The 27,874-nt window shown below is 43.3% G+C and overlaps 1 protein-coding gene and 1 non-coding gene across 6 annotated transcripts in view; both read right to left on the reverse strand.

Moving 5' to 3' along the window:
- The window catches only part of LOC129853767 (netrin receptor UNC5D-like), a 235,243-nt gene that overhangs the window by 13,385 nt on the left and 193,984 nt on the right, over positions 1-27,874 (reverse strand). The window contains exons 5-12 of one of the 5 annotated variants that reach the window (XM_055920146.1): positions 21,740-21,920; positions 20,591-20,758; positions 17,525-17,689; positions 16,349-16,381; positions 14,802-15,047; positions 11,938-12,321; positions 6,125-6,209; positions 2,035-2,206 (exon numbers count right to left, since the gene is read on the reverse strand). In XM_055920146.1, the coding sequence (XP_055776121.1) occupies positions 2,035-2,206; positions 6,125-6,209; positions 11,938-12,321; positions 14,802-15,047; positions 16,349-16,381; positions 17,525-17,689; positions 20,591-20,758; positions 21,740-21,920 (1,434 nt within the window). The remainder of the gene's footprint in view (positions 1-2,034; positions 2,207-6,124; positions 6,210-11,937; positions 12,322-14,801; positions 15,048-16,348; positions 16,382-17,524; positions 17,690-20,590; positions 20,759-21,739; positions 21,921-27,874) is intronic. The other 4 variants (XM_055920148.1, XM_055920150.1, XM_055920147.1 and 1 more) reach the window with 4 other exon arrangements.
- Positions 1,561-1,613, reverse strand: LOC129854635 (U7 small nuclear RNA). Its single transcript, XR_008759345.1, has one exon. It is a non-coding gene; the product is annotated as a U7 small nuclear RNA (small nuclear RNA).

A 27,874-nucleotide genomic window follows, 5' to 3' on the forward strand; every position in this document is an offset into this window, starting at 1 on the left:
CCTCTGGGTTGTGTATTAACCTCTTGGGAATGTACAATACGTTATAGATTGTAGAAAGCTCTTTTTTAGACAACAAAATAATATTAGACATTCCTAAAGCGAATAGTACACACTGGGGGGGAAAAAACAAGAATGCTGAAATATCTCAACTAAGCCTACTACTAGCAACTTTGCACGAGAAAAAACAAACACTATGGCTTTAGGGTGTAGGCCATAGTATCTTAACAACGGTGTTGAGAAATACAAAAGGTAACAAACCAAGGTCTAACAATTACTGAAAAAGCCAGTGAGTAGCAGGTAGGCTGATTCACGTGTCTGTTTAGTGAAACATGTCCTGAGAAGTGGGAGGTGTTTAGAAAGCAGGGCAGGCAGTGGCAGCATCACAAATGGCACCCTATTCCCTAATAGTGCACTACTTTTGACCAGGGCCCATAGTTAAAAAATAGTGCACTACATAGGGAAAAGGGTGCCATTTGGGACACGTACGGTGAGTCCAGGTCAGATGGGAGGCCATTTCCATGACTCTTCCCCTGATTGCCTCACGTCCACACCCATTTCAGTGTGTCCATCCAGAATCCACCAATCGATACTTCCGATGTCTAACGGGCCCTTTTGCCCTGTCGTTACCCTGTCTGTCTGACACAAGCAATGTGTTTTCTCTGCTATTACATGCTGTAATTGTTTTGTTTTTTCTCCAGCGCTCTCAACGTTATTCCCCTCAGGCAGGCTGTTGTTCCCCTCAAGCAGGCTGTTGGATCCACAGTGACCGTAAGCCTTGTGTGAGTCACAAATGGCACCCTATTCCCTATTAAAGTGCAGTACTTTTGACCAGATCCCTATGGGCCCTGGTCAAAAGTAGTGCACTACGTAGGAATTGAGTGCAGTTTGGGACGCATCCTTTAGCAATGCCCTGCTCCACACCCTATGCTCTCAATAGCCTTTTCACACTTTAGACACACACATCTCAATAGGCACATCACAAAAAGGCTCGCTGGAACATTGTCCCTCCCAAAAGAGAGATACATTTTGTACAGAGGTCAGGAAATGAAAAGAAACTGATGGAACAAACTGTGTTGAGGTGTCAAGGGAAAATACAACCTCTATCTGGGAATATCTTTGACCAGTTAAAAACACACTGCCCCCAGGGTTATAGAAGAAAAAATAAACAATAACATAGGGCCTGCCCACATGAAAAAATACTATAGTGTATACTATGGTAGGAATACTATGGTATTCACTGTAGTGTTTTTTCAGACTTTACTGTAGTGTCTGAAGTGTGAAAAGGCTATTGAGGACAAAGGTTGTGGAGCAGGGCATTGCTCAAGGAAGCATCCAAAATGGCACTCAATTCATACATATGGGCCCTGGTCAAAAGTAGTGCACTTTTTAGGGAATAGTATACTGTAGTATTTAGTGTAGTGTTTTTGCGGACTGTAGTACAGTATTCTGTAGTATTTCCTGTACAGTATACTACAGTCTGCAAAAACACTAGTGTTTTTGGGGACATTACTGTAGTATTTCCCAAACAGTTTTTGTTTTATTATCTTTTACTTGAAACTGGGGGGCTTTCTCCTAGAGGAAACCTACTGGAGAAATACTAAAAGAGCACATTTTCGGATAGTTCAGTTTCTGCTCCTTCTATAACCTGTAGGGAAAACAATATATGGTCTATACTTGGCATGTAGGTTTCTCATTTAAAGGTGGCACAAATTGCGATATGGGGGAGGGGGATGGGCAGGGTATATGCAAATGAAATACAGAAGTATTTACTATCGTAAAAAACATATTTTGCATACATTTCTGTATTATTTAATAGTGTTTTTTGTCGATAATACTAGTATTTACTATAGTACTCTACAGTATACTACACACTTATATACTAAGTACTACACATGATCAAGGTAGTATTCTATAGTAAACTGTAGTATTTTCTTATGTGGGTGGACTCGGTCCTAGACTAAAAAATTAAATCTATGTCTGAGTAACTGGCCCAGAGAGCACAGAGTTGTTTATGGTTAAAGGGGCTTCTCTTACCTCCCAACTGTTGTCCTGTGTTTTCCTCTTCAGTTGGATGTTCCAGTTCTCAGTGTCAACCTCTGCACAGTGAGCTATCGTCATAGCAACAGGACTGGAGAGGTCTAGGCCTCGAGGACCATAGGTGACCTCTGGTCCTAGTAGGATCTCACAGCCTTCCCCTGTCTGGAAACTGAAAAACACCAATTGTCGTTGGTTCATTCTGAAAAGACGCTATTCAACTAACTGTAGCTACAGGTATAATGTATTTGATAGAATGTGGTCAAATATTTAATGGGGAGGGGGGGGGGGGTGGCTCCCGGGTGGCGCAGTGGTCTAAGGCACAGAGATTCTGGGATTGAGCTCAGGCTCTGCCGCAGCCGGCCACGAAGCTCATGGGGCGACGCACAATTGGCCCAGCGTCGTCCGGGTTAGGGAGGGTTTGGCCGGCAGGGATATCCTTGTCTCATCGCGCACTAGTGACTCCTGTGGCGGGCCGGGCGTAGTGCACGCTAACCAAGGTCGCCAGGTGCACGGTGTTTCCTCCGACACATTGGTGTGGCTGGCTTCCAGGTTGGATGCGCGCTGTGTTAAGAAGCAGTGCGGCTTGGTTGGGTTGTGTTTCGGAGGACGCATGGCTCTCGACCTTCACCTCTCCCGAGTCCGTACGGGAGTTGCAGCGATGAGACAAGACAGTAACTACTACCAATTGGATACCATGAAATTGGGGAGAAAAAGGGAATAAATAATAAAATAAAAAACATTTAAAAAAATAATAATAATACAAAAAATATGTATATATTTAATGGGTTTGCAAATTCAAGGTACTACTATACGAACATCGCATTACATTATAAGACTAAAAACAATTGAAATGCTAACTCTACATAATCGACTTAAGACATGAATCTATTCCCCATATAAAACAGGGACATATTTTAGATCATGTATGTTAAGGGCTTGAGTGTGGACCAATAATAGTCTTATAAAGGGATCTGTGTGCCGGTCGGTCGCTGATGAATTTGCATATTCATCAGCCTTGTGTTTATCATCTTGGAGTCATTATCTTTCCATCGCTCCTTGTGGTGGTGCTGCATGAAATGAAAGCAATTAATGAAGAAAAACGAATGAGGGCGGTGGACAGTCATGCAAATTCACAAACAGCATAAAGACACAGAGAGCAGCCTGCAGGTGTTTGGTTCCCGGATTCCCTGCTAGAGACAGAGTCATAAAGTCAGAATATGATTTACCTTAAAAATGGATGGCGTATTCATTAAAAAAGGGCTAACAATAAATAGCATCTTCAGGTTGTGTTGCCAGGAGGGGTAGGAAGGGTAGGCGGTGGTTTGAAAAGGCCAAGGAAGATCAAGGCAGTGCAGCGAAACGCCTTCGCAAAGCTCTCTAAGCTCATATCAGTCATCAAAGATCTGAGAACTGTGAATTGTCAAGATTTCCTCCACTGAATAAAAACTGGTTTAGGCTATATCCAGATCCTTGAGTGATTGAGCGAGTGAGTGAGGTGGAAAGTTCACCGCGTCAAGATACAGTGTGACTTTAAACAAATAACCCAAGGCATAAACAATGACAGAAATAATATTGTGGCAGATGAAAACTTAATTATTTCAGTAAGATTGCCACATACAGTACCAGTCAGATTTTTGGACACTCCTACTCATGCAAGGGTTGTTCTTTATTTGTACTACATTTATTTGTTTCTACATTGTAGAATAATAGAAAAGACATTACAACTATGAAATAACACATATGGAATCATGTAGTAACCAAAAAAAGTGATTTAACAAATCAAATATATTTTTTTGCCACCTATTACAGTACCTTGATGACAGCTTTGGAGGTGTGTCCAAACTTTTGACTGGTAATGTATATTGTACTCTAGTGTGGATTGCCCAACAATGCTTAAGATCTTTCATGATTCACTTTTCACAGTCAATGTATACGGTACAATACAGACACCTTTCAGACTTCCCAAACATTTTCAACATCTGAACCAGTCAGTACATCTATTGATAAAACATAATATATATGATAAGCATTTCATTGACTTGCAGTTATAGTACAGTACACGATTGTGAATACGCTAGTAAAATACACTAATAAATAGCAATAAAATATGTGGTTGCATATTCAGTGCTGATGATGATTATTTCTATTCATTTAACCTTCACCTCACACAGTTAACCTGTACCTTTTTTATACAGATGAGAGCTCACTGCTCACGTCAATCACCATGCTGTTTTAATAGCAGCCCTGGCTGGTTTTTGAATGGTCCAGCGAGAGTTCTGATGATCCTTTAGTCAACAACGAAGAGCCTGATCACACATTCAACGGCAAGAGTAGCTAAGCAAGGAACAGATTAGCTGGACTTTAAGTAGCTGCCTACCACTTATGACTGAGAGGAGTCTAGAAGCAGCAGCACCTAAAAGAAGAAGTGCCTCTGGCTCTTATCCTGGTTGAGTCCCAAATGGTACCCTCTTCTGTTTATAGTGCACTACTTTTGACCAGGGCCCATAAGGCTCTGGTCAAAAGTAGTTTGCTATATAGGGAATGGGGTACCATTTGGGACGGACCCCTCTCTTTTTCAATTCCACTTGTCATCATCATGAAGGGTCCTGTACCAACGTACGGCTCGGCTTCCTCCCTGGCCCTAGATGAGGTGCATTATTCAAAGTGACTGATGACTCACTCTTCAGGGACTGGGGAGCCATGCAAAGTGGCATATTGGGCCACGACGCCACAGAGAGAGCAGAGGCAGCGTGGGGCTTAATAAATGCACACATTAACATGCTCCATTAGCTTCACCTTTATTTGCTTGTACTCTCCTACCTGCCTGTCCAACTGGGTTTTTGTCCATTTTTTTAAGGCGACGCATGTTATGGGCAGAGACTGGGGACATTCATCACATTGGTACCTAAGAGTGAAAGCTGTACATTATGGACTACAATTGGCTGCACATACCAAGCTATGATTTAATGTTTCATCTATCCCTTTTAGCCTCTCTCTTTCTCTAATAAAGAAATGTAGACAGTTAAATTAAACGAATATTTACATTACTAAATGACATCTTTGAAGTAATGGTTTACTCATGAGCTCAAGAGAACGAGTGATACTAAGATATAAACTGGACAACAATACTTTCTCCCTGTGGCATTCAAAATGAATGCTATGTTGAAACCATTACAATAGTTCCTGCCAGAGACCGTCAGTGACTTCCCACCTGCAGATCGAATGGACAAATGACCCGAGGGGGCTTAGGAGAGCTCACAAATCTTCCCCAAATGGCACTCTATTCGCTATATACAGTAATGAGACGACTTTTGTCCAGAGTCTTATGGGTCTTGGTCAAAAGTAGTACACCATAAAGGGAATGGGGGCACAGCCACAGTCTGTCCCTGTGGGGTGTTATTGAGGCTAACTAGAAGGTACAGTGGCCGGGCGGGGGAGCCATGTCATCCTCAAGTGGGTGAGATGTATTGCACAGCCCGGCCATGACCGCATTCCCACTCCATCTTGGCAGAGCCAAGGAGAAAACACCTGGCATCCAGAAATTCAGTAAAGAACATTTCAAATGTAGGTCTTTAAATTCACTTCCCAGGATGTTGTAGGAATGTGGGTGTGCAAAACAGGTGGCTCTAGCTTTAAAATACAAACAGATCTTCTTTTTTAGACCACCACCAACTCAAACTCAACACATCAACACTTTACCTCCTTGAAGTAAGCTAGACTAAATGAATCAAGACTACATTGGCAATAAACCCACATTGCTCCACATGAGCTGCACTTTCTTTGTTGCACATGAGAGATCAACGCTGGAATATCACCTGCGAGGTTACAGTGGAAATGATCAGCCTGATCTTGCCACCTAAATTACTTGTGTGGAGGGGTGCTAGATAATCTGTGTAATGCTCGCTGGGTCCATCTGCCAGAGCCTTCCGTATTTATAAAGTTTTTAACTCATGAGGTTAAAACAGGTGAGGAAGGGTGAACAAGTAGCATTGTTCAACTGATAAAGAATGGTAAGGCTTGATGACGAAAGATGAGGAAGTAGAGAGCGACTGACATACAGATAGATGGTCAGGAGATCTGCTCTCACCTGGACTCTCCCTGATTTATCACCATGTACATCTCCCAGGAAGTGTCCTCAGTGATCGCACCATGGGGAACCAGCAGGCTGACTCCTGCAAGACACAACAACAGAGTCAACAACAATAACAACAACAACAAAACACTAAAGATATCTTTGAGATGCCTGTATATACTGTAGTTGAGCAGAACATGGATTCCTTCTATACTGAACAGAAATTTAAACGGAATATGCAACAATTACAAAACGTTATTAAGTTACAGTTCATTTAAGGAAATCATTCAATTGAAAGAAGGAAATGAGGCCCTAATCTATGGATTTCACATGACTGGGTAGAAGTGCAGCCATGGGTGGGCCTGGGAGGGCACTTGAGAGAAAGAACCAGCCACTGGGGAGCCAGGGCCCTGCCAATCAGAATTCGTTTTTTCCCCACAAAAGGGCTTTATTACAGACAGAAATACTCTTCCGTTTCATCAGCTATACAGGTGGCTGGTCTCAGACGATCCCGCAGATGAAGAAGCCGGATGTGGAAGTCCTGGACTGCCATGGTTACACATTGTATGCAGCTATGAGGCCGGTTGGATGCCAAATTCTCTAAAACAAAGTTGGAGGTGGCTTATGGGAGAGAAATGAACATTCAATTCTCTGGCAACAGCTCTGGTGGACATTCCTGCAGTCAGCATGCCAATTACACACTCCCTCAAAACTTGAGACATCTGTGGCATTGTGCTGTATGACAAAACAGCACATTTTAGTGGCCTTTCATTGTCCACAGCACAAGGTGCACTTGTGTAATGATCATGCTGTTTAATCAGCTTCTTGATATGGCACACTTGTCAGGTGGATTGATTATATTGGCAGATAAAAGGGGTATAAGCAAATTTGTGCACACATTTTGAAAGAAATAAGCTTTTCGTGCTTATGGAAAATTTCTGGCCTCTTTTATTTCAGCTCATGAAACACGGGACCAACACTTTACATGTGCCTTTCTAAAGTATTCTGACCCCTTGGATTTCTTCAGATTTTATTGTGTTACAAAATGGGATTAAAATGGATTTAATGGTCATGTTTTGTCAAGAATCTATAAATAAAATTAACATCCTTATTTTTTTTAAATAAATCAATTCCAAACTAAAATATACTGTAGTTGTCGCATAGGTATTCACCCCCTTTATTAAGGCAAGCCTACTTAGTTTAGAAGTAAACATTAGCTAAGCAAATGACATAAATTACATGGGGTTGACATGATTTTTGAATGACGAACCCTTCCTCTGTCCCCCAAACATAAAACATCTGTAAGGTCCCTCAGTCAAGTATTGAATTTTAAGCACAGATTTAACTACAAAGACCAGGAAGTTTTTAGAAAGCCTCAAAGAAGGGCATTGATTGGTAGATGTGTAACAATAACAAATCAGGCATTAAATATCTCTTTAAGCATGGTCAAGTAAATAATTATGCTGTGGATTATGCATTAAACCACCCAGGCCTCCTGAGTGGCTCAGCAGTTTAAGGCACTGCAGCGCAGTGCTTGAGGCGTCCCTACAGATCCGGGTTTGATCCCAGGCTGTGTCACTACCATCTGTGACCGGGAGTCCCATAGGGCGGCGCACAATTTGCCCACTGTCGTCCGGGTTAGGGGAGGGTTAGGCTGCGGGGGACTTTACTTGGCTCATCGCGCTCTAGCGACTCCTTTGTGGCGGGTCGGGCGCCTGCAGGCTGCTTCGGTCGTCAGTTGAACGGTGTGGCTGGCTTCCGGGTCAAGCGGGCGGGTGTTAAGAAGTGCGGTTTGGCGGGTCATATTTCAGAGGATGAATGACTCGACCTTCGCCTCTCCCGAGCCCGTTGGGGAGTTGCAGCGATGAGACAAGATCGTAATTGGATCGCAAATGGATATCACAAAATACATCCCAGACACATCAACGACACAGTCGTCCTTCTGAACTGAGCTGTAGGACAGGAATGAAACTGCTCAGGGATGTTACCTCGAGGCCATTGGTGATTTTAAAGGGTTCAATGGCTGTGAAAACTGAGGATGGATCAAAATGATTGTAGTGACTCCCAATAATGACCTAAATGACAGAGTGAAAAGAAGAATATAAATAAATATACAGAATAAAAATATTCCAAAACATGCATCTTGTATGCAAAAAGGCACTAAAGGAATACTGGAAAAAAAATAACGCAGCAAGTGAATACAATTTTGGCCTAAATGCAAAGCCTTATGTTTAGGGCAAATCCCAAACAACCCATCACCGAGTAACTGCCTCCTTATTTTCAAGCATGGTGGTGGCTGCATCATGGTATGGGTATGCTTGACATCAGCAAATACTTGGGAGTTTTTCAGGATAAAAAGAAACGGGATGGAGCTAAGCACAGGCAAAATAAGAGGAAAACCTGCTTCAGTCTGCTTTACACCAGAGACTGGGACAGGAATTCACCTTTCAGCAGTACAACAACCTAAGGCCAAATCTACAGTGCCTTCTGAAAGTATTCAGACCCCTTGACTTTTTCCACATTTTGTTACGTTACAGCCTTATTCTAAAATGGGTTATATAGCACCCAATAATAACAAAGAGAAAACAGGTTTTTAGAAATGTTTGCAAATGTATTAAAAATAATAACAGAAATATCATATTGACATAAGTATTCAGACCCGTTGCTATGAGACTCAAAATTGAGCTCAGGTGCTTCCTGTTTCCATTGATCATCCTTGAGATGTTTCTACAACTTGATTGGAGTCCCCCTGTGGTAAATTCAATTGATTGGACATGATTTGGAAAGGCACACATCTGTCTATATAAGGTCCCACAGCTGACAGTGCATGTCAGAAAAAAAAACAAGCCATGAGGTTGAAGGAATTGTTCGTAGCGCTCCGAGACAGGAATGTGTCGAGGCACATATCTGGAGCATTGAAGGTCCCCAAGAACACAGTGGCCTCAATCATTCTTAAATGGAAGAACTTTAGAACCCCCAAGAGCAATCAGGGGAGAAGGGCCTTGGTCAGGGAGGTGATGGTCACTCTGAATCCGATGGTCACTTTGACAGAGTTCTAATTCCTCTGTGGAGATGGGAGAACCTTCCAGAAGGACACCTATCTCTGCAGATCTCCACCAATCAGGTCTTTATGGTAGAGTGGCCAGACGGAAGCCACTCCTCAGTAAAAGGCACATGACAGTCCGCTTGGAGTTTGCCAAATGTCACCTAAAGACTCTCAGACCATGAGAAACAAGATTATCTGGTCTGATGAAACCAAGATTGAACTCTTTGCCTGAATGCCAAGCGTCACATCTGGAGTAAACCATCCCTATGGTGAAGCGTGGTGGTGGCCCCATCATGCTGTGGGGATGTTTTTCAGCAGCAGGGACTGGGAGACTAGTCAGGATCGAGGCAAAGATGAACGGAGAAAGGTACAGAGACATCATTGATGAAAACCCGCTCCAGAGCACTCAGAATCTCAGACTGAGGCAAAGGTTCAGCTTCCAACAGGACAACGACCCTAATAACACAGCCAAGACAACTCTGAATGTCCTTGAGTGGCCCAGCTAGAACCCGGACTCAAACCCGATCGAACATCTCTGGAGAGACCTGAAAATAGCTGTGCAGCAACGCTCCCCATCCAACCTGACAGAGCTTGAGAGGATCTGCAGAGAAAAATGGGAGGAACTCCCCAAATACAGGTGTGTCAAGCTTGTAACATCATACCAAAGAAGACTTGATGCTGTAATCACTGTCAAAGGTGCTTCAACAAAGTACTGAGTAAAGGGTCTGAATACTTATGTAAATGTCATAATTAAGGTTTTAAATGTTTTATAAATTAGCAAACATTTCTAAAAACCTGTTTTCATTATGGGGTATTGTGTGTAGATTGATGAGGAAAAAACACAAATTAATACATTTTACAATAAGGGTGTAACGTAACAAAATGTTGAAAAGGTCAAGGGGTCTGAATACTTTCCGAGGGCACTGTACACTGGAGTTGCTTACCAAGAAGACAGTGAATGTTCCTGAGTGGCCACATTACAGTTTTGACTTAAATCTGCTGCAAATCTATCCCCAACATCTTGAAAGAGCTTGAAGAATAATTGGCAAATATTGCATCATCCAGGTGGGCAAAGCTCTTAGAGGCTTACCCAATAAGACTCACAGCTGTAATCGATGCCAAAGGTGTTTCTAAAATGTATCCACTCAGGGAGCTGAATACTTATGTAACGACTATATTTTAGTTTTTTTTGTATTAATAAAAACATATATATATCACATTTTTCTTACACTTTGACAGAATATTTTGTTTTGAGTGTTGGGGAAAAAATACAATTAATCCCACTTTGTAACACAATAAAATGTGAAGAAATCCAAGGGGTTTGAATACTTTTGCAAGGTACTGTATATCTGTGACTGTGCTGACCTGTACTGGTGAAATACTTAAGTGCAGGACTAGAAATTCAATATAGCGTATGAGCACAACCACACAGCTTCATAGCACCATTCATATATTGGAAGCAATACCATTTACCTTTTACAATGCCTAAAAACCCTGTCTGAAACCTTACAAAGGGTTAGCGGGAGACTGGGGTATAGCAGCTGTATAGGATATTCAATATCTGCCTGTCTATAAACAGCAATGGAAGTGTTTCGTCATCCCCCTGTCTGTCATCTCCCCTCTTGCAAATCAACCAGTTAGCGTTCATTAAACCAACACCTGCCACCCTGTCAGATGTTTCACTGGGGATGGCTGTGCAGGAGCCTTCCAGGACCTCTTAAATCCCCAGAGTGACAGGGAACAACATCCTTAGCCCAGAGGATTATGCTCACACCACCAAAGTCTGATCATCATCAGTTTACGTCCCACAGGACTGACTGATGTCTGAGATTGTATTGAACGTTGTCGGTCTGTGTGTGTGCATACATGTTCATGTGTGTTTACACTTTTGCTTGAGTGTGTAGGACATGTATTCATCCTGAAAGAAGAGACTGGCAGTTAGCCAAGTGTTGGCCATGTATGGCTGTCCGTTCAGCATCGTTAAAGACATTGTAGATGTGAGAGTGGTCCATTTGACCGCTGTGACTCTCTCCACTCACACACAACCATCAGACTGAAGGAGCCTGATTTCCCTGTGCCTCTCCATCAATGCCTCTCCAACAAAGCCGAGGGTCCTACACACACCAGGGACCGGGAGAGAGATGTCAAAGCTACAGTTCACATGGAACTGTTGACCCCTGACAACTGTGGCAGTCCTCATAGCAAACTCATCTACTCCCTCCACTTGTAGTCATTGTCTATGATAAGAGGCCTGACCCCAGTTTGCCTGGGAGGGCTAGTGGGAATGTAGAGGAATAACAAACAGCTATACTCGCTTCCTGTACTTGACCTACCTGAGAAACAACATTAATGAATCCTACTGTACTGTAGCAACATGCATTAGACTCTAGAGAGATTAAAGGGACCTGGTCTGAGTCCCAAATGGCACCCTACTGTTTTCATAGTGCACTACCTTTGACCAGGGCCCATAGAGAATAGGGTGCAATTTGAGATGTATCCCTGGTTTCACTAACCAAGACATTCACGTAGACTACCTCTACTTGTTATTAGTCAAGCGTGTGCATGTTTTTGCTAAACTGAACATTATTTTCGATTAGAATAGAATAAAAAATGAAAGAATTAGATATTAGCACAGAGTAGCCATCATCAGAGAACAGTCTACCCATCTCTCTTCATTAAACCCATGTACTGTACTTTACCAGTATTTGGCAGCACAAACTGTTTAATTCAGTTGTAAACACAGCTTCAAGTGTAATTCAGTCTTTGAACACATTGAACTCACCAGTATTTGGCACCACCAACCGGCCGCCCAGATGCCCAAACACGCCCGTGGTTCTCATCTGATCTTTAGTGGGGGTGAGGGGGGGCCCGTTGGGAGTGAGCAGGCCCTTCTTGGTGCTCCGTCTCTCCACAGTGGTGTTGCTGTAGTCTCGGTTCAGCCCCCTGGGGAAGGTCTCGGGCGGATGGCCTTTGGGAGCGTGGTACTCAGCGCGGTCGGCCACACCTAGTGAAACCATAAAGGAGCTCTGAACTTTGACCTTGTTGTCTGGCAGGGGGTCAAAGAGCTCTTTATTGTCTATGGAGTCCTTGAAGCAGATGGGGCTGCTATAAGTCCGGCCCACTGTCAGGTCTGGCTGCAGAGAGGAGTTGAGAAGCAGTGGGCTCCCTAGAGAGATGGAGTGGAACACACAGCCACAAAGTCATGCCGTCATCTAAATACCCTAGCTCTCTCTGCTGGAGCCATTGGCTGAAGTGAAGTCCACTGAGCAGGGAGCACACTCTGTCAACTGATGGAAAACAGGCTTTTAGTGTGAATAACATGTCAGGGTATGTGACTAACACAGAGTTACGGTACAGGTAAATAACCTGGATAAAAGATACTGTAGCTATCCAGGTCAGGGCTGAGCCATAGTCACTGGTCAGAGGTAGATGTAATTACCAAGCATACACAGCTTGATCTCCATGATCCATCTGTTGGAGTCAGTTCCTCTCTGTACACAAAGTCATCCTCCTGGAGGACAAAGTCCTTCTCTGTCTGTGGTCACAGCACAGCGCTGGGGTTGTGTGTGTGTGCATGTGTATGTGTATGTGTATGTGTATGTGTGTGTGTGTGTGTGTGTGTGTGTGTGTGTGTGTGTGTGTGTGCGTGCTTGTGTGTGTGGCTGGGAAGGTGCCGTCCTGGTCTGGGTGACCATCCTGTAAATGAGGGTCCTTCAGCTCTCATAATCAAGTCAACCGTCCAAGGAGGTGGTCTTCATCCACAGCCATTAGACACCTGACCACACTGCCAAACACTGCATGCATCTATCTGGCACATCCAGACATTAGGGCCCCAGGACTCCCTGTGCCAAGATAACGGCGGAGTCACAAAGTCATTGCTGCCCAGCTGCTGCCTGGCGAGGGGCATAAGGCAGGAGGCTAATGTTTTATTTTTAGGGGGAATCGTTAATTGCTGGGGGGGCTTGATTTGTGTCATGCTTGCAGGGTGTGTTTGTTTCTACTGAAAGACTAACTAGAGGGTATTGTTCAATCAAGGGCTTCTCCTTGTAACTTCATCGTCTAGTCTAGTGCCTGAAAATGCGTAACAGGATGAAAGTATACAATTGAACAATTTTTAAATCTATTGCACTTCAATCACAGTAAAAGATATCATGGGAAATGTTACATTTGACGGAACTGAAATAAAGAAATTCAGCAGTGTGAGATATTACTGATCAGTGGTGATTTTGCTACTGATTGCAGTAGACATAATAGCGGACTATTGAGAAAATTCAAATAGATAACCCCCCTCAAAAAATTCAGTGGCCATTGCTTAAACTTTCAATCTGGCATGCATACTTTTTCCCCCCCTTCTCAGCGCAGTGGAGATGGTAGAGCAAAACGGAATTGAGGAGGAGGTGGGAAGACAGAAGTTAATGAAATGGACCTCACGTTGAATACCTTGAGGGATAGGTTTGGAATTGGACCTCTGATTATAAAAAGAAAGAGAAAAAAAATAGAAAATCGCTCACGGCCAGCAGTAATGCATAGAGACAGGGTCAGGCCTAAAGATTCATTCACCACACCGCCTTAGCTCCTGCCACATGAGGGGGTGTATCTAAAGCATTTAAGGGACTTTTAAAATAAATTAAAAAGGCATGAAAAGCTACTAATTTCTTATGAAGAACACACTTGAGAAAAGCTTTGTTTTTCTCTCTCTATGTATTGCCGTATATTATTGTGATTATGAAAAATCAACCTGAATAAGGTCGACTGGGGGGGAACAGTCAGAAAAAATATTATATACTCGCTATTCATTTGTGTTTCTTTCCTTTCCTCAGTAAAAGAAGGATCCAGACTGGAAATGGGAAAGCGGATAATATGAGCTATATTTCTTCTGCTCCATTAGCAAGCTGATGGAGAGGGGAATGGGATGGAGTGATGGTGGCCGGTGGAGGGCACAGCAGGCGGCTCCTGAAAAGCTGGCCTATTTAAATAGGATTGATAGCCTGCCGGATGTAGCGCTCCACAGTCCCCCAGCTTTCCCTCTCCGCCCTGCGCGTGGTGAGGGGCTAGGCATGAGTGTCAACCCAGGCCTTGGGAGCAGTGGATGTAGTGGGCTCAGCATGGCTCCGGCAGGGCTTTTCACAGTGGTGTCACATCCAGCCAGGATTTATCACCCGCTTCTGCAATGGCTATCGCTTGTGCTAACCCAGAAGTGTCATTGACAGTAATAGGAAGGATGCCCGGGACAAGCCACAGCCCCAGACACTGTTATGAACAGAAGTTATTGCTGTGCACAACAAAAATGCAATTGATGTTCAGTGTTCCATGCTTTTCACATTTATCCATCAGTGGATTTGGCTGGGGCTATCTGACGGCAGGGAAGGGGGATTGGTTGCTTGACAGTCATGCGTGTGTGTGGTCTGCGGCCAGGTGGACACAGGATGCGTCTGTCAAAGATTGATTACCTATCTCGGCAATAACAGAAGAACTGGTCTGTCAAAATAGAAGGACAGATCCTTTCAGCGCTTATGTGAATATAAATTTGAGGCAGATGTGCAGGGTTTGCACAGTGCCGCCACCGTGCCGCCGCAATGCAAACACATGCAATCAATCACCAGCAGAAGCAGCCTGTCGAAAGGGTCCTTGAAAAATCCTGCCTACCGTTTGGCCTTGTGCGCAACTGGGCATGTCTCCATGAAGTGAAAGGCAGCGCTAGGTCACCTTGTCTGGTGGTCTTGAAGGTGAAAGACTGGAAGCCCCCGGTGAGCGCGGATGAGTCGATGACGTCAACGCCGTAGTTGCTCTGGCTCCTCCTGTACAGCATGACGGCCACCACAAGGACAGCCACAACTATGACTCCCGACCCCAGCCCAGAGTAGAGAGCCACGTCGTTGGAGCCGTCCATACCTGGTACACACACAGACCAACACAGAAAGAACAGTCTCAATGGATGCTTGCTAAGTGTAAACAATAACATGCAAGAAGTTCAACTAAGGTACAGTACAGAGACACTGAAGAGGAAAATGTGAGAATGGTGATGGTAGTGAATATTTTGTGGTGACATTCTGAGGCATCTAAAATAGTATTTAAAATACGCAGTATTGTCTTTGACATTATCACTAGGAGCTTTTGGAGAGAAGTGAATTCATTTGAAAGCACAGTGTAGAGCACTTTGAGGACTGTCCATCCCAAGACACAGTTCAACTGCTCATCCAACAGGCTCATCTTCCTATGCTACATTATGCAGCACACAGAGAACTAGATGAGCATGGAGAATCTCGCCTCTACACTGCTGTTACACAAGACATTCATAAAGCTGTTAACAGTGAGAGTGAGAGGGGTATAACTGCCTTCAGACCCACTAGTCTATATCCAATAAGCCTAATGGTACATATTAAACTACATAGTACGGCCCAATGGTCAATGTCTGACAGTGACAGGAAATGATCCGAAGCAAATTAATTTAGAGTAGCCCCGTTAGTATGATCACTCACCAGATGTCTGTCTCCCCCTTCTAGAACTCTCCACTGAATTGTTTGACCCAGAATGCATTGCAAACCAGGCACAGTGAGTGAGCCTGTCTGTCAGTCTAATGAAGTCTCATTACAATCACTGCTGAGGCTCCAGTCAAGGTAGCACCTGAATCATTTCAGGAGGTGTCAGGCGCTATGCAAGGGGAAGAGAGCGTCTGAGCTGAGACCCACCAGGGGAATACAAGTGAGGATACACTGCAAATTGGTCAAATTAGCTCGTTTGCATAATTACACTGCATTAATCCCTTACAATATAGCATATGTTCAGTTGTCACAACCGATCAATCTCTCGACTCAATCCGAGAAGGAGAGCACGTTGTGATGTCACGCTCGTGAAGAGTGAACAGCTGAGTGATAGAATGGTAGAACCTGGTTATAGTAAAAGAGATCCTATTCAATTACTCTAATTATTCTCTATTATTCTGTTCAGAACCCGACTACAAGCGTTTTGGATGGGTGTGATGGCTGTTTAAAATGCAGGGAAATTAAAGTTAACTAATAGGTAGGTGTCTAAAAAAAGCTTCTCATAAAAAGAAAAAACTGGTAATATTCTGATTCTGGTTTCCTAAACTTTCATCTAGTTACAATTGTATGCCTCACAAATTAGGTAGACAGCTAGCCTGTTTCAAGAGTTGGGGGTTGAAAATAAAAGAAATGCAGAAAGGAAGGACTCACTTTGAGGTTTAACATCATGCAGCAGCTTTCCATCTGCAAAGACAGACACAGAATGAGACAGAAAAGAGAGAGAGAGAGAGACAGAGGTGATTAAACGCCAGCCCTGGCTGTGTCCCAAATGGCACCCTATTCCCTTTATAGTGGACTACTTCCCTACAAAAGTAGTGCCCTTTAAAGGGGGAAAAAGTTGCCATTTGGGACGCATGCAGAGCGAGGTGATTAAACGCCAGCCCTGTGTGAGTGCGGTATCCTACTAGTGCACTTCTTTCTGACTCAAATCATGTGGAGAGGCCCTACCACTGAGATATGCCAATACAGATACAGACTGCCCAGATAATGATGTATGGCTTCATTACCAGACTCAATATCCACATGGATAGAAGTGGCCAAGGGAGAGATTGGCAAATGGGTCTGAAAAATACCATGATTATCTCTCTCCTTTACAAAGAGAAAAATGTCAAATATTTTCGGGAAATTGTATTTTTACCAATACTTCTACCGCACTAGCCCAAAATACCAGTACTACTTTTTAAAACATGCTGATGCCTCTTTCTTTTATCCCATTCAGGGACTGTATGCATGTAAGATTTCCTTTTAGTCAGGTAATTACTGTCACAGTTTGTGACCCTTAATATTACATCACGGACTCCATTTTGACAACGCAAGCGTGACTCTAGTTTGCAGTAGATCAGACCATGTGTAACTCAATATTTATTTCAAAACCTCTCATTGTGCAACATTCATGAGTTTATCACTCAATTATGCAAATGTAAAATTAAGCATTACGGGTGCGGGTAATGCACTGCATCAGTAACTAAATTGCTTTGACAACCATGGTCAAAACGTTCAAACTGTGGTCAAAACGGAATACACTCTCCGTGTCTTCAGTGATAGCTACAGTATATGCTCTTGTGACACGGGGGATGTTTCGCCTGAACACCACAGGAGGGATTACCATAGTGTTATCATGCATCGAGTGCTCCAGTAATGTGGACTTGATTCCAGTGTGTTTATTTGTCCAGCAAATCCCTCTGTGGCCAGCTGTTCAGATGTGTTAATGAGAAGTCATGTCATGATGGGTGTAATGGAGATACGGCTTATGGAGATGATAGTCGAGGTTAAGATGGCAATGTAGAAAAGAAAGAAATCCTTCAGAGAAAAGAATAAGGGACTTACTCTGGGTACACATTCCTCCAGTGCAGTTCTCGGTGGCATTGCTGGGCCCCTCACACATAATGCCCCTGTGCCTGGGTGGTGGGTTATTGCACTCCCTTCTACGCTGTCTTTCACACTGCACACCGCACACCGTCCACTCACTCCACTTCTCCCAGCCACCGTCAACTGTGGGGGAGGAAATGGAACAAGGAACACACAGACAGACAGACAGACAGAAGGTGAGGCGATGGTCCATCTCAAAGAACATTTAGTCCACATTAACCCTCAGGTCCTGCTCACATAAGGGGATCAATTGTCTCTCTCTCTTTCTGCAGAATGTGAAATGAAATCCCCTGATTTAACCGTGCACGTTAAGACTCAGGTTCCTCTGTCGCCTGTATCATTTGATCTAGGAGGAACCCATATGGTGCCAAAAACAGATTTCTTGGAAGCACTTTTTCGGCGACCTTAAGCCGTCTCTCCACACAAGCTCTGAAGAATCCGATTTCTTTTGTAGGATTCCATGAGTTCTATAAGCTCTCTGTTCTACAAGCCCTCTGTGTGCATGCATATCGTGCTCTCTCTCCATATAGCTTCTTCCCTAACAGATCCAGTCTCCCCCTTGACTTGTGAGGAAACAGTTCTGAATTTTCTGTGAAAATTCACAGTTAAATTAATTAGAATTGAGAACAACTACAAACTATTGTCTGGTGCAGGAATAGACACAGAAAAGACATTGGCCTAACATCATTACTAACCTTTAGACATATACTGTAAGTTATCACACCCGGTCTCAGTGATGGAAATTGCGTTGGCCTCTATTGAGTTTCACCTTATTTCTCGAACAATCTTCAACCTGTTTTTAAAGGTGCTGTTTTGGTGCCTCTAGGGCAATTCAGAAAGCTGATTGAGGACCTTATTATGGATAAATGTGTTTGCTTTACGTACTTAAATTTTGATATGTGTATTTCTGTCATTTCTGTAGTTCAGGGCTCATCTGTAAAAGATACATTGGTCTCAGTATGACTCCCTGATAAAATAAAGGTAAAGAAAATACAAAATATTATAATATACAGTTGATGTCGGAAGTTTACATACACCTTAGCCAAATACATTTAAACTCAGTTTTTCACAATTCCTGACATTTAATCTGAGTAAAAATTCCCTGTCTTAGGTCTGTTAGGGTCACCACCTTATTTTAAGAGTGAAATGTCAGAATAATAGTAGAGAGAATGATTTATTTCAGCTTTTCTTTCTTTCATCACATTCACAGTGGGTCAGAAGTTTACAAACACTCAATTAGTATTTGGTAGCCTTGCCTTTAAATTGTTTAACTTGGGTAAAACTTTTCGGTAGCCTTCCACAAGTTTCCCACAATAAGTTGGGTGAATTGTGGCCCATTCCTCCTGACACAGCTGGTGTAACTGAGTCAGGTTTGTAGGCCTCCTTGCTCGCACACAGCTTCAGTTCTGCCCACACATTTTCTATAGGATTGAGGTCAGGGCTTTGTGATGACCAATCCAATACCTTGACTTTGTTGTCCTTCAGCCATTTTTCCACAACTTTGGAAGTATGCTTGGGGTCATTGTCCATTTGGAGACCCATTTGCGACCAAGCTTTAACTTCCTGACTGATGTCTTGAGATGTTGCTTCAATATATCCACATCATTTTCCGTCCTCATGATGCCATCTATTTTGTGAAGTGCACCAGTCTCTCCTGCAGCAGAGCACCCCCACAACATGATGCTGCCACCCCCGTGCTTCACTGTTGGGATGGTGTTCTTCGGCTTGCAAGCCGCCCCCTTTTTCCTTTTTCCATTATGGCCAAACAGTTCTATTTTTGTTTCATCAGAACTGAGGACGTTTCTCCAAAAAGTACGATCTTTGTCCCCATGTGCAGTTGCAAACCGTAGACTGGCTTTTTTATGGCGGTTTTGGAGCAGTGGCTTCTTCCTCGCTGAGCGGTCTTTCAGGTTATGTCGATATAGGACTCGTTTTACTGTGGATATAGATACTTTGTAACTGTTTCCTCCAGCATCTTCACAAGGTTCTTTGCTGTTGTTCTGGGATTGATTTGCACTTTTCGCACCAAAGTACATTCATCTCTAAGAGACAGAATGCGTCTCCTTCTTGAGCGGTATGACGGCTGCGTGGTCCCATGATGTTTATACTTGTGTACTGTTGTTTGTACAGATGAACGTGGTACCTTCAGGCATTTGGAAATTGCTCCCAAGGATGAACCAGACTTGTGGAGGTCTACAATTTTTTTTCTGAGGTCTTCACATGATGTCAAGCAAAGAGGCACTGAATTTGAAGGTAGGCGTTGAAATACATCCACAGGTACATCTCCAATTGACTCAAATTATGTCAATTAGCCTATCAGAAGCTTATAAAGCTATGCTATGACATAATTTTCTGGAATTGTCCAAGCTGTTTAAATTAAAGGCACAGTCAACTTAGTGTATATAAACGTCTGACCCACTGGAATTGTGATACAGTGAATTATAATTGAAATAATCTGTCTGTGAACAATTGTTGGACAAATTATGCATGTGTCATGCACACAGTAGATGTCCTAACTGACTTGCCAAAAACTATAGTTTGTTAACAAGAAATTTGTAGAGTGGTTAAAAAAAAGAGTTTTAATGACTCCAACCTAAGTGTATGTAAACTTACGACTTCAACTGTGTATATATATATAAAGTATAAGTAAACAAATTTAGACCACCATGGCAGGCATACAACATATATGAACTACAAAGACTATAGGACTCACACACATAATAATAAAGTTGTCATAGTCTTGCATAACCAGATGTTGTATTCACATGTTTACTCTGCACTTAGATGCCTGCATGGCACACAAGCCTACTATATTCATAAAGTCATCAAGTTGAGCATACTATATGTATGTCCTTGCAAGTCAAATTGCTTTGCCCTTTGAGAAATGCCCAATAGATAACAGTATATTATTGCCTGGTGAAACCGACTGAAGAGAAACAGAATGGGATCTCGCATGATCATGATGGTTGAACGAGGCTGTCTATTCACCAGCTCTACAGTACTTCATGAGGCAGAAGGGCTTACTTGGACAGAGTGCATTACAGGTGATCTTCTGCACAGACATGCCCTGGCAGAAAGCTCCTCCGTTGAGTGGGGCAGGGTTGGTACAGGTACGGGAGCGTTTCTGGACACCCCGACCACAGGGCACGTTACAAGGAGACCACTCTGTCCACAGCGACCAACCACCGTTCACTACAGAGAGAGAGATAGAGGAGATAGAGCGAGAGACAGACAGACAGAGAGAGAGAGAGAGAGAGAGAGAGACAGAGAGAGAGTGAGAGATGGATGGAGAGAGAGATGGGTAGAGAGAGAACGAGATAGCGAAAGAAAGAAAGATGGGTGAGAGAGAGCGAGAGGAAGAGAGGGAAACTTAATTTAAACTCATCGAATCTCCCACAGAGTTAACTATATAGACAACAGTTTAGAGGCATTAATGACTAGCAATGCTCCATGATGTTACAACATCACTAGAAGCTTGAAAGTACTGAGTACAGTACATCAAATGTGGAAAATGTGAACTACTCTTCCGTTAATTGTCAGTTCAATTGTCAAAGCTCTTTGAATCAAAGAGAAAAAAACTAAGAACAAAATTGTTAAGAGGAATCCGTTCAAATAGGCCACTGCACATTTATACAGTCGGGCAGATGAAGTCAGAATGAATGAGAGGTTCTCTTACTAAGTAGTCAACCACTTTGTGGTCTGATTTGTTTGCTCTGTGATTTGTATGAGTGGAGACGTGGAGGCAAAAAGTTTTCTACCAAATGCTACCAAAGCTTGTGAGCCGCAGCATTGCACCAAGGCCTCTGGCGAATGCATAAATCATAAGCAACATGTCTTTAAATGAGATTAAGAAACAGTAGCACATTCCCTTTCGTAACATTTCATAAATACGAAGGCAGTGAATTAACTCCTTGAATAATACATGTATCTAACATCTGTCTTAACAAAAACACTGAGATGGGTCTCATTCATTTGTGTAGGGGGCATGAAACACAGAGCAACTTGATTTGAGGTGCACCTTAAACACTTTGGGCTGGTTCGCTAGCACTGATTAAGCCTACTGCCACACAAAACATTTTCAATGAAGATTCTCCATTATCTGTGTCTGGGAAACGAGGTCTACATTAGACAAACACAGTCAGCTAATGGCTGAAGCCGCGACCGGAGCCTTACCAAAAACAACCACCGTGGCTGTGGCACTGCGTCTCTTGGCCACAATGTTGCTGGCCAGGCACGTGTAGTTTCCCGAGTCGGACAGTCGTGCCTCGTTAATGATGAGATTGTGGTCAGCTCGGGTGTCAATGTTGTCATCCGTCAGGGAGCTCACTAGCTCTTCGTTCTTCAACCACTCCACCTGCCCAGAGAGTGAGAGAGTTATTACAGACGTATTATAGCACACGACCTATACAACCAAACCACATCACCCAACCACGTGACCACAGCCATTAGGCAGTCAGAGGAGGGCCATACCCATTACCAGCAACACAGACGCAGAGAGGAAAACGAATTATGAATTACAAACTTAGTAATGCTTTACTGCTCCTACCCTGGTATATGGAGCTGCATCGCTGCTTTTGCAAATTGCATTCACACTGGAGGAATAGGGTTGGTTGATGGGTTTATAGGGTGCTCCTAAAAAGCAAACGCATGCAGTGTTTTCGAACTGCAAAAGCAAACGCGCACACTTATTGCACTGCGCTGGGCGCACGCAAAACACACCCATACTCACAATCATTTTTCATGGATAGGCCTACTGTATTCACTGCAGCAGGGCTACTCTAAACTGCAACCATTCTGATGTCATTGAAGACTATATTGTATGACCTAGAAAGAGTAGAACTGGGAATAGCCTTTTTTCCCTTCACTTTAAACAAGCCCAGGAAAACACATTCATTGGATTCCCGATTCCAAGGTGCAATTAAAAGATACCCTTTAGCAGGGTGGCATCAGAGGCAAGCAGTTAATGTACTAAAGCTAAAAGATAAGGGGGGAAAGACTGGGAATTTACTCTAATGTTCCATGATTAAAACAATGTATCACTGGATGAGAGCCGACTGGATGACGCGACAGAAAAGTATTTTCCACTTCATGTATTTATTTCAATTTGATCAGGGGAAATTTGCAAGTTGAAAGAGGCAATTAAAGAGTGGCACAATCTGCCTGGCCCTCACTGCTGATCTGTAGCACTTGCTCTACATTCCCGGGCTGTCGCCTGCCGCTGCTAACAGCCTTAGGGTAATGATGAAAAGATACGCCCGGCAGAAGGAAGAAGAGAAACTGTGGCGGGACAAATTAGCCCTGTAAGTGTGTGGCGGAGGATGTGAGAGATGAATTACCTAATTGGCACATTTGTTTCAATTAGGATGCGGTTATCAGTGTTACAGGCTTGACGGACAGCAGATTTCCAGGGCCCCCACACAGACACAAGGGGGTCCTGTGATTTCATTATGATGAAGATTGAGCCAACGGAGTGATGGTCATCTTCTCCAGGTTGAGGCTGTGTGTGTCTGTGGGGGTCTGGGGCCCGGGAGGACTGTGGGCAAGGGAGGACCTCTAATCTCCCGGAGGGGAGAGGAGACTGAGGCTTGGGTGGGTGACAGTAAAGTCTTATGACTAATGTATTTTTGTTGTGTGTTTGGACCCCAGAAGGATTAGCTGTCACCATGTCAAACTGAGATAAAGATACACTACATGACCAATAGTATGTGGACACCTGCTCGTCGAACATCTCATTCCAAAATCATGGCTTTAATACGGAGTTGGTCCCCCCCTTTTCTGCTTTCCACTAGATGTTGGAACATTGCTGCGGGGACTTGCTTCCATTCAGCCACAAGAGCATCCGTGAGGTCGGGCACTGATGTTGGGCAATTAGGCATGGCTCACAGTCGGAGTAACAATTCATTCCAAAGGTGTTCGATTGGGTTGAGGTCAGGGCTCTGTGCAGGTCAGTCAAGTTCTTCCACACCGATCTCGACAAACCATTTCTGTATGGGCCTTGCCTTGCGCATGGGGGCATTGTCATGCTGAAACAGGAAAGTGTTGCAACCGAGGACAGACGATTTTTACTGGCTACACGCTTCAGCACTAGGCGGTTGCGTTCTGTGAACTTGTGTCGCCTACCACTTCGCGGCTGAACCATTGTTGCACGTAGACGTTTCCACTTCACAATAACAGCACTTACAGTTGACCAGGGCAGCTCTAGCAGGGCAGAAATTTGAAAAACTGACTCGTTGGAAAGGAGGCATCCTATGACGGTGCCACTTTGAAAGTTACTGAGGTCTTCAGTAAGGCCATTCTACTGCCAATGTTTGTCTATGGAGATTGCATGGTGGTGTGCTCGATTTTAAACACCTGTCAGCAACAGATGTGGCTGAAATAGCCGAATCCACTAATTTGAAGGGGTGTACACATACTTTTGTATACATAGTGTAGATACAATCAGTGCCCTGGGTGGGTGGGTGACAAGTAAAGCTTCCTCATGCTTCCAATCCGAAACAGTTTGTGTATATTATGACAACAATTTGAGAATTTTTTTTAAATTTTGGTCTTTGGCAAGGGTTTTTTCGGCTGTTCGTGCAAGCCAAATTTTGATAGCCGAAGTCTACGCTGCTTCGTCGGTGATTGGTCAACAGTAAAGATTATTCGATTAAGTTTGCTGTCGTTCAACGAGAGATGACTCATTTTCATGCACATTTTTTTCAATATTTATTTATTTATTTATTTTATTTAACCTTTATTTAACCAGGTAGGCAAATTGAGAACACGTTCTCATTTACAATTGCGACCTGGCCAAGATAAAGCAAAGCAGTTCGACACATACAACAACACATAGTTACACATGGAGTAAAACAAACATATAGTCAAAAATACAGTGAAAAAAATAAAAAAAAATAAGTCTATATACAATGTGAGCAAGTGAGGTGAGATAAGGGAGGTGAAGGCAAACAAATATATGTATAAATAAATAAAAATATAAAAGGCCATGGAGGCGAAGTGAGTACAACACAGCAAGTCAAATAAAAACTAAAAAAAACACTGGAATGGTTGGTTTGCAGTGGAAGAAAGTGCAAAGTAGAGACAGAAATAATGGGGTGCAAAGGAGCAAAATAAATTAATAAATAAATACAGTAGGTAAAGAGGTAGTTGTTTGGGCTAAATTGTAGATGGGTTATGTACAGGTGCAGTAATCTATGAGCTGCTCTGACAGCTGGTGCTTAAAGCTAGTGAGGGAGATAGGTGTTTCCAGTTTCAGAGATTTTTGTAGTTCGTTCCAGTCATTGGCAGCAGAGAACGGGAAGGAGAGGCGTCCAAAGGAAGAATTGGTTTTGGGGGTGACTAGAGAGATATACCTGCTGGAGCGCGTGCTACAGGTAGGTGCTGCTATGGTGACCAGCGAGCTGAGATAAGGGGGGACTTTACCTAGCAGGGTCTTGTAGATGACCTGGAACCAGTGGGTTTGGCGACGAGTATGAAGCGAGGGCCAGCCAACGAGAGTGTACAGGTCGCAGTGGTGGGTAGTATATGGGGCTTTGGTGACAAAACGGATGGCACTGTGATAGACTGCATCCAATTTATTGAGTAGGGTTTTGGAGGCTATTTTGTAAATGACATCACCGAAGTCGAGGATTGGTAGGATGGTCAGTTTTACAAGGGTATGTTTGGCAGCATGAGTAAAGGATGCTTTGTTGCGGAATAGGAAGCCAATTCTAGATTTGACTTTGGATTGGAGATGTTTGATGTGAGTCTGGAAGGAGAGTTTACAGTCTAACCAGACACCTAGGTATTTGTAGTTGTCCACATATTCTAAGTCAGAGCCGTCCAAAGTAGTGATGTTGGACAGGCGGGCAGGAGCAGGCAGCGATCGGTTGAAGAGCATGCATTTGGTTTTACTTGTATTTAAGAGCAGTTGGAGGCCACGGAAGGAGAGTTGTATGGCATTGAAGCTATATAGAAATAGTGCACCAAAAATTATAAATTCATTACATATTTCTTGAGCTATCTTAAATTAATTCAGACTATTTTGAGAAAGTGTAGATGTTAGGATCAATCCGAACCTAGCAGGCAGACGCCTTTAGAGACACATGGGTGGGTGACACTCAGCAGCATAGCTGTGGAAGTGTTGATAAATGTATTGCACTGGCTCTGAGAGTGTGCAGCTTTTCTTTTCTGGGTGACACTACTGTACGACTGGGTCTTTGTCCCTTTCCTACTCTCCTGTGCAGTTACTGTAGTTTCAAGGTGACACACTCTAAAGTGCCTAAACAGGTAATGGCACTCTAAAGTTTTTTAACAGGTAAGAGCATAGAAATGCTGAGTCATCGTGTCATGGCTGATTCTCGGAGGATTTCACAGGGTGTGTCCAAATGGCACCGTATTTCCTATATAGTGAACTGCTTTTGTGCAGAGCCCTATGGGCCCCGAGTCAAAAGAAATCCACTACATTAGTAGTCAAATAGTAGGAAATAGTAGGGCTGGGAATTGCCAGGGACCTCACAAAATTATATTATCACGATACTTAGGTGCCGATACGATATGTATTGTGATTCTATCTGTATTGCGATTCCATACTGTGATTTTATTACGATTCAATGTTCACTGTATGGCTGAGAAATCAAATTGAAAAAGTGCTTAAAACAAATTGGCTCTGTATTTTAAAAGAACATGGAGAACAAGCTATGAATGAGTTAAGGTGCAGGTATAGCCAACTAGCGTAAAAATAATATTGTCAAAACGATACAATATATCGTCAACAATAATATCCCAATATGTAACTGTATCAATTCCCCCCCCTCCCCATCACTAGGAAATAGGATGCCATTTGGGACACAGAGGTCGTAGTGCTCCCCTTCAGCCAACAGTGCTGAGGAGCCATGGAAGGTCCGTAGATGCCAGTGGCGTAGCCTGTGACAGTGTGGGTGGGGTAACTTTTTAAATTGTTGTATATCTGATCAAGACAATTACATGGATTAAACAACTCTGAAAGACAAGCCCCAGGGACAGGAAGATAACACGGGGGCTTACTGAAGACTGTGTTGGATGCCACCACCAAATGTGTTAGTAATCCACCCAGACGTTTACGCACAAGCACGCACACACAGATTGAGCCAAATCAAAGGCTTTGAACTTGCCTCTGTGTGTTCATGTCTGTGTGAACCTGACATACATACAGACAGGGGAGGGCTGTGATGGAGCTATCGCCACCGCTGCTGTGGTCACCAGCCAGGAGGTTAATCAAAAAAGATAAGGGAACACAAAGTGGGGTTGTGTAGCTGGCCCGCCTCCATGTTGCGTCCCAAATGCTACCTCTCCTCCGCTGAGCAAAGTGGCTGCAGCACATTCCTATTCCACCTAGATCTGTCTTATCTTAAGGAAATAAATAGAGGGAGCAGGGAGAGCTCTTCACTACACTGCCTGACCAAGCTTGGGAATGTAATTGCTTGGCTTAATAATGAAGCTCATCATTTGCTGTCTTGGATGCAGGGCCGGCTCCAGGCATAAGCGACATAAGCAGCCGCTTAGGGACCTCACTGCTAGGGGGCCACGATCAAAATCTCTCTTAGGGCCCCCAAAAGGCTAGATCTGGCCCTGCTTGGAGGAACTGTGAGGAAATAACAGAGGGAGCAGAGCTAGGGAATTAGAAGCATTGCGGGCACATAAGGCTGAATGTGTGGGGGTGCTGCTATATGCTAACTTATATAGCTAAGTATAATATAATATAGTTAAGTATAGAGTACCTTTCCCAAAACATGAATTCAACGGAGTACATAAATACTCCCCATCAAGGTGGCTAACATTGAATTCTTTATACGCCCCAAAAGTAGCAATTCACTGAAATGAATTACAGTAAATCAATAGCATCACCCATTTACAATTACTCCCTTTGATTGATGTGAACAGTAAAGTGTGTGTATTGTGGGAGAAACTAACATGAAAGGAAGGCAATTACATGTGGAATGTAATATCCATTTTGTTTTCCACAATGGAATAACACTGAGTTTAACAAGCTAAGTTTAGTTCCTTTTCCACAGTTTCAGTTAAATTGGCTAAATTAATCAAAAGCACTAATGAAAATAGCATGTTGTACAAATACTCGCACAGCAGCACGCCAGTGTGCTTTTAAGTTTCCCCCCCCCCCATTTGTGTCCAATTACATTTGAAACACTCACCCTGTGCGAGTGCGTCCCAAATGGTACCCTATTCCCTATATAGTGCATCATGGGCACTGGTCAAAAGTAGTACACTATATAAGGAAAAGGGGACGGAGCCCTGCAATTTTTCAGTATTTATTTGTGTCATAGCCTGAGTTCC

The sequence above is a fragment of the Salvelinus fontinalis genome, chromosome 4, assembly GCF_029448725.1.
Source record: "Salvelinus fontinalis isolate EN_2023a chromosome 4, ASM2944872v1, whole genome shotgun sequence".
NCBI classification, from domain to species: Eukaryota; Metazoa; Chordata; class Actinopteri; order Salmoniformes; family Salmonidae; genus Salvelinus; species Salvelinus fontinalis.